General features: G+C 37.5%; 1 protein-coding gene across 1 annotated transcript; it reads right to left on the reverse strand.

Moving 5' to 3' along the window:
- Nucleotides 1-3221: 3221 nt before the first annotated feature.
- Nucleotides 3222-7764, reverse strand: LOC129850570 (complement C3-like). The gene is made up of 5 exons (XM_055916900.1): nucleotides 7575-7764; nucleotides 7342-7425; nucleotides 4543-4623; nucleotides 4197-4344; nucleotides 3222-4063 (listed from the first exon to the last, which is right to left on the reverse strand). The coding sequence occupies exons 3-5, from the start codon at nucleotides 4568-4570 to the stop codon at nucleotides 3916-3918; spliced, it is 324 nt and encodes a 107-aa protein (XP_055772875.1). The 5' UTR covers nucleotides 4571-4623; nucleotides 7342-7425; nucleotides 7575-7764; the 3' UTR covers nucleotides 3222-3915.
- Between the last annotated feature and the right edge of the window lie 119 nt (nucleotides 7765-7883).

A 7883-nucleotide genomic window follows, 5' to 3' on the forward strand; every position in this document is an offset into this window, starting at 1 on the left:
ATAGAAGCACGGACAGTATAGAGATTGGAAAAAAGGAGAGACTCTCAAGATTGTCATCTTGTGTATTTCATGTCACAACACAGGAAATTAAGTCAGGGTGTTGTGTGTGACCTCTTGTGTGTGTGTGCGTCTTCAAGATTTACTAGAGAGAGTGGAGGTTTGTGTGCGAATACCCATGATGCCGATCCTCTTCATTTCCTGGGCCACATCTGTTCCCCTGGGTGATGTCTCAAGGAGAAAGGAGCGCTGATTGGCTGGCTTATGTTCTAAGGCCTACATGGTCAGAATTCAGGCAGTGTTCCATGTTTTTTTACTTTGGGCTTAAAGGAGCAGCACACACACACACACACACACACACACACACACACACACACACACACACACACACACACACACACACACACACACACACACACACACATACGGACACACAGAGGCCAAAGCATAGGTGAACTAGTTTGGCTCCAAAACAACTTGTTCCCATAACAATCCCTCCCAGGATTCTGCTTAGTAAAGCTTTACATTTGGAGGGTTTTGTCCTTCTCCTTCATCATACACTTGAAGATCTCACTGACAGAATTTTAAATGTTATAAACACTGACATTTCAAACTCTTATCGAACATAAATGTTTCACTCTGAAATCATGTTGATTTACAAATATGTCTGTTTCACCACATGTAAAAGATGAGGGTAATAACTCAAGACAAAGGAGAGAGTGTGACTTCTACCTCTTGTGTGTGAGAGAGATACGAAACAACTGCTGTGTCAGTAAGTCTCAAATTCCTCATGTTCCTCTCTCATTTCAGTAGGACCAATCAAGGGATTGGAGAAGAAGAAACCTAGGGTCTTGTCCTCCAACACGCTCCACGCTTTCCTGTGCCGTTTTGAGAAGGAGACGAGGAGGACACGAGAAATCTACCATTGCACCCAGAAGCTGAGTTCTGATTCTTTACCCTTCACCCAGAGGTGTGCTTTCGATCACTCCCCCTAATGCATTTAAAAGCATTGGAAAGGTGAAAGCGTGGCTAGTGTGAGTTTCCTTACACCAGTCCATTCTTCTTAAAATCATGACAGGGAGTATAAGCGCACACACTTCAGGAGAAGTTGGAGAGGAAACAGCCACTGTCCCACAGTAGCTGCTGTTCTGTGATCTCCGGTATCAGAGCAGATCAGGAAGTTAGCGTGCCAATGCAGCCTACAGTAACTAAGCAGTAACTAAACTCTGTTTGGCCCGAGGATTAAGAGACATATTTGCTTATCTTTATATCTTTGTATTTATCTCTCTCCATCTCTCTCTCTCATTGTATTTATCTCTCTTTCTCATTGTATTTCTTTCTCTCATATTTATCTCTCTCATTGTATTTATCTCTCTCTCTCATTGTATTTATCTCTCTCATTGTATTTCTTTCTCTCATATTTATCTCTCTCATTGTATCCATCTCACTCTCTTTGTATTTATCTCTCTCATTGTATTTATCTCTCCATCTCTCTCTCATTATTTGTATCTCTCTCATTGTATTTCTTTCTCTCATATTTATCTCTTTCATTGTATTTCTCTCTCTCTCATTGTATTTCTCTCTCCATCTCTCTCATTGTATTTCTTTCTCTCTCTCATTGTATTTCTCTCACCATCTCTCTCTCATTGTTTTAATCTCTCTCTCTCCCTCTCTCTTTGTATTTATCTCTCTCCATCTTTCTCTTTGTATTTCTCTCTCTCCATCTCTCTCATTGTATTTATCTCTCTCCATCTCTCATTGTATATCTCTCTCCATCTCTCTCATTGTATTTATCTCTCTCCATCTCTCATTGTATTTATCTCTCTCCATCTCTCTCATTGTATTTATCTCTCTCCATCTCTCATTGTATTTCTCTCTCCATTTCTCTCATTGTATTTATCTCTCTCTCTCATTGTATTTATCTCTCTCATTGTATTTCTTTCTCTCATATTTATCTCTCTCATTGTATCCATCTCACTCTCTTTGTATTTATCTCTCTCATTGTATTTATCTCTCCATCTCTCTCTCATTATTTGTATCTCTCTCATTGTATTTCTTTCTCTCTTATCTCTTTCATTGTATTTCTCTCTCTCTCATTGTATTTCTCTCTCCATCTCTCTCATTGTATTTCTTTCTCTCTCTCATTGTATTTCTCTCACCATCTCTCTCATTGTTTTAATCTCTCTCTCTCCCTCTCTCATTGTATTTATCTCTCTCCATCTCTCTCTTTGTATTTATCTCTCTCCATCTTTCTCTTTGTATTTATCTCTCTCCATCTTTCTTTTTGTATTTCTCTCTCTCCATCTCTCTCATTGTATTTCTCTCTCTCCATCTCTCTCTCCATCTCTCATTGTATTTATCTCTCTCCATCTCTCTCATTGTATTTATCTCTCTCCATCTCTCTCATTGTATTTATCTCTCTCCATCTCTCATTGTATTTATCTCTCCATTTCTCTCATTGTATTTATCTCTCTCCATCTTTCTCTTTGTATTTCTCTCCATCTCTCATTGTATTTATCTCTCTGTATTTATCTCTCTCCATCTTTCTCTTTGTATTTCTCTCTCCATCTCTCATTGTATTTATCTCTCTGTATTTATCTCTCTCCATCTTTCTCTTTGTATTTCTCTCTCTTTGTATTTATCTCTCTCCATCTTTCTCTTTGTATTGCTCTCTCTCGATATCTCTCATTGTATTTATCTCTATCTCTCATTGTATTTATCTCTCTCCATCTCTCTCTCATTGTATTTCTCTTCAATTGTAGGCCTTTTTCTCTCCCTTTCTCAATGCAGGACTACATCCCATTATCTGATACAGAAGCAGTGAAATATCCCCCTGAGCAAATGCTACTGTGTGTAAGTCACTGTGTGTGACCACTACGCACGCAAAGCCAGTGTGTGTGTGTGTGTGTGTGTGTACACTACCCACACTATACCAACATTTGTGACCAGCTGTGTGACCAGCTGCCCATTACCAGGCCTTCCTATTTAGATTATGGAGGGCACACACACATTTTAGGGGCAGCAGAAAATCCCATGGAAATCATGAGTCATTGCTGTGGCGATAGCATTTCAAAAGTAGAACGATATTCTGTTATTTGAAGTTAGTTTACATACTGTTGGCCTACCTATATGTGATGCGTGTGTTCCTGTGTGTGTGAGAGTGCGAGAACTATATCAGCATTATTTACTATACAATACCTCAAGAATACTTCAATCAACCCAACCACAACCACACATCCATTTATTTTCTTAGAGCAGAATATGGGTTTATCATTATGTTTGCAAATCTGTGGCAACGAGAGGTATAAAGTACTGCAATCTACAACATGGATAAGTAATCAAACTGTATGAGAAAGAGAAGGCTGTGAATAATTAAAAACTCAATACAGGGTTTGTACTGAGAATTTCTCTGGTGTTTATTCTGTTAGTCTCTCTATGTGGAACATTCAGGAACACTAATGCATTCTACACAGTAGTGAGACAATATTCCACTGCACTCAGTGCCACCTGAGTGAGTTCCCATCGTGTGAGTGTGTATTTGTGATTGTATGCCATCTCAAGTAGCCCTGGCTGTGACGAATCGCTGAGCTCCCAGTAACACAATCCTAGACCCACCCAGGCTTAACACCAGTCTGTCATGTTTTTACGCTTTCTAATTCTAATGTCCATTTTCCTCTAATGGTTACCATGGTGATTATACAACAGAGCAGGATATGTCGACTGCATGGCTCAAATGGTGACAGTTTCTGCTGAACCAGTGCATCCAGAGGTGTAAAGCTACATGGCAGCTGATAGGCTGCGAGTGTGAGTGAGTGAGTGAGTGAGTGACTGAGTGACTGAGTGAGCGGGCGAGTGAGCGGGCGAGTGAGCGGGCGAGTGAGCGAGTGAGCGAGTGAGTGAGTGAGTGAGTGAGTGAGGCTATTTAGACCGACATCCCTTCTCTGAGAGGTCCTTGCTGAAGTTGTCCAGCTCTGTGCACCTGGCCTTGAGTTTGGCATCACTAACACACTCTGTTGAGGTGGGCCATCGCTCTACCCAGGTATCCTTGCCCAGCATGTATGTGGCACTGAGAGAGAGAGAGAAAAAGAAGAGAGAAAATAACCCCTTTAGGCAGATATTAACATGAACTTTATTGCTCTGACTTGCTTTGTCTTGCCAGTACTATAAGTCCATTATAACATGTCGCTGCCTCTCCTCACCTGTTGGTGGAGCTGTCCTTGTACCAGAGGTCAGTTTTTGGCCCCATGAGGAGGTAGTCTGTACCCTCCTTCAGGTCCAGACCTCCTCTACAGCCAGCATGTGACAGGAAGACCCTAGTGTCACCCACACTGACCTCCTCCTCCACTCCTAGAGAGAGAGAGGGGAGGGAGGGGGAGAGAGGGAGGAATGGACAGAGAGGGGGAGAGAGAGAGAGTGAGGGAGAGAGAAACAGAGTTAACCATGTTTGAACTAACTCAGCATCACATTCTGAAACAATGAGGGTAAGGAGAGATGGGTAGAGGACAGAGAAGGACTAGATGACATAAGATAACATGGGAGGCGTACCTATTTTTATAACCCGTGTGATCTTCATCTCGTATCTGTCGTACTGACTCTGGCTGACACTCAGGACCTTGGCCTTGTACACTGGAGGACAGAAGCGTGAGAAGCGTCAGAGAACAGCAAAATACACTCTACTCAATCAATGATATCATACACTTGACTGTCCCCAAGGAACAATTTGACTAAGACAATTAAAGAATGAAGCGTTAAATGATAGTTTTACCTCTGACGGACAACATTCATTTATAGCTGTACCATATACTGTACATGGTATAGTATTGTCTCAGTGTGACAGTTTTACAGATCTATAATGCCTATAACATGTATATAATCTCTATAACATGCCTATATGTCTATAATGCCTATAACATGTATATAATCTCTATAACATGCCTATATGTCTATAATGCCTATAACATGCCTATATGTCTATAATGCCTATAACATGCCTATATGTCTATAATGCCTATAACATGCCTATGTCTATAATGCCTATAACATGCCTATGTCTATAATGCCTATAACATGTCTATAATCTCTATAACATGCCTATATGTCTATAATGCCTATAACATGTATATAATCTCTGTAACATGCCTATGTCTATAATGCCTATAACATGCCTATGTCTATAATGCCTATAACATGCCTATGTCTATAATGCCTATAACATGCCTATGTCTATAATGCCTATAACATGCCTATGTCTATAATGCCTATAACATGCCTATGTCTATAATGCCTATAACATGCCTATGTCTATAATGCCTATAACATGTCTATAATCTCTATAACATGCCTATGTCTATTACATGTCTATAACATGTCTATAACATGTCTATAACATGTCTATAACATGTCTATAATGCTTATAACATGTCTATAACATGTCTATAATGCTTATAACATGTCTATAACATGTCTATAATGCTTATAACATGTCTATAACATGTCTATAATGCTTATAACATGTCTATAACATGTCTATAATGCTTATAACATGTCTATAACATGTCTATAATGCTTATAACATGTCTATAACATGTCTATAATGCTTATAACATGTCTATAACATGTCTATAATGCTTATAACATGTCTATAACATGTCTATAATGCTTAGAACATGTCTATAACATGTCTATAATGCTTAGAACATGTCTATAACATGTCTATAATGCTTAGAACATGTCTATAACATGTCTATAATGCTTAGAACATGTCTATAACATGTCTATAATGCTTAGAACATGTCTATAACATGTCTATAATGCTTAGAACATGTCTATAACATGTCTATAATGCTTAGAACATGTCTATAACATGTCTATAATGCTTATAACATGTCTATAACATGTCTATAATGCTTATAACATGTCTATAACATGTCTATAATGCTTATAACATGTCTATAACATGTCTATAATGCTTATAACATGTCTATAACATGTCTATAATGCTTATAACATGTCTATAACATGTCTATAATGCTTATAACATGTCTATAACATGTCTATAATGCTTATAACATGTCTATAACATGTCTATAATGCTTATAACATGTATATAATGCTTATAACATGTCTATAACATGTATATAATGCTTATAACATGTCTATAACATGTCTAACCTTCAGAACATATCTATAACATGTCAATAATGCCTATGACATGTCTATAACGTATATAACATGTCTATGTCTATAACATGTCTATGTCTATAACATGTCTATGTCTATAACATGTCTATGTCTATAACATGTCTATGTCTATAACATGTCTATAACGTATATACCATGTCTATAACATGTCTATAACATGTCTATAACATGTTTATAAAGTATATAACATGTCTGTCTATAACATGTCTATGTCTATAACATGTCTATGACGTCTATAACATGTCTATAACATGTCTATAACATGTCTATAACATGTCTATAACATGTTTATAAAGTATATAACATGTCTATGTCTATAACATGTCTATAACGTATATAACATGTCTATAACATGTCTATGTCTATAACATGTCTATGTCTATAACATGTCTATGTCTATAACATGTCTATGTCTATAACATGTCTATAACGTCTATAACATGTCCATGTCTATAACATGTCCATGTCTATAACATGTCTATAACGTCTATAACATGTCTATAACGTCTATAACATGTCTATAACATGTCTATGTCTATAACATGTCTATGTCTATAACATGTCTATGTCGTCTATAACATGTATATGACGTCTATAACATGTCTATAACATATCTATGTCTATAACATGTCTATAACGTATATAACATGTCTGTCTATAACATGTCTATAACGTATATAACATGTCTGTCTATAACATGCCTATAATGTCTATAACATGCCTATGAGATGTCTATAATGCCTATAACATGTCTATAATGTCTATAACATGTCTATAATGTCTATAACATGTCTATAATGTCTATAACATGTCTATAACGTCTATAATGTCTATAACATGTCTATAATGTCTATAACATGTCTATAATGTCTATAACATGTCTATAATGTCTATAACATGTCTATAATGTCTATAATGTCTATAACATGTCTATAATGTCTATAACATGTCTATAATGTCTATAACATGTCTATAATGTCTATAACATGTCTATAATGTCTATAATGTCTATAACATGTCTATAATGCCTATAACATGTCTATAATGCCTATAACATGCTATAATGCCTATAACATGCCTATAATGTATATAATGTCTATAACATGTGTATTATATTCTATAGTAAAAACAGATATAGCATACCGTGGTATAATCCTTTGCATGCGTGGTCCTCTCGTGCTCCATAGGGGACTGGATCGGTTAGGGACTTAGACACACAGCAATCACCTAATAGGAGAGAGACACACATCATCACACACACTCATGTATGACACACACACACGCACACACAACCCCACACAGATACACACAAACACAGATACATACACACACGCACGCACGCACACACACACACACACACACACACAAACACTCACCCTGTGTACAGCGACATATATTGTTCCTGCAGATCTGTGTGAGTTCGTCCTTGTCCTCTTTGGGGCTGTAGAAGCGACTGCAGCGGTGGTCTGATAGAGAGAGAGACACGCTATGTTAACATTTCTCCACCAGACAGAGAGAAATTATCAACTCCAATGTTTACAATAGCTTCTCTTGTTCGAGGGCATATGAAATATAGTCAAAACAAACCATAGTCCTACCTGGTTGTAGTACTCATAGACAGTGACAGTATCTACCTGGGTTGCGGTCCTCGTAGACAGTGACAGTATCTACCTGGGTTGTAGTAT

Source organism: Salvelinus fontinalis, unplaced genomic scaffold (genome assembly GCF_029448725.1).
Source record: "Salvelinus fontinalis isolate EN_2023a unplaced genomic scaffold, ASM2944872v1 scaffold_2113, whole genome shotgun sequence".
In the NCBI taxonomy this organism is placed as follows: Eukaryota; Metazoa; Chordata; class Actinopteri; order Salmoniformes; family Salmonidae; genus Salvelinus; species Salvelinus fontinalis.

Excerpts from the sequence above, each read along its gene's own strand:
- LOC129850570 (XM_055916900.1), bottom strand. The coding sequence starts at position 4,570 with ATGAAGATCACACGGGTTATAAAAATAG. Across the intron at positions 4,345-4,542 it reads CACACGGGTTATAAAAATAG|GAGTGGAGGAGGAGGTCAGT; the intron begins GTACGCCTCCCA and ends CTCTCTCTCTAG. Across the intron at positions 4,064-4,196 it reads AAGGACAGCTCCACCAACAG|TGCCACATACATGCTGGGCA; the intron begins GTGAGGAGAGGC and ends TCTCTCTCTCAG.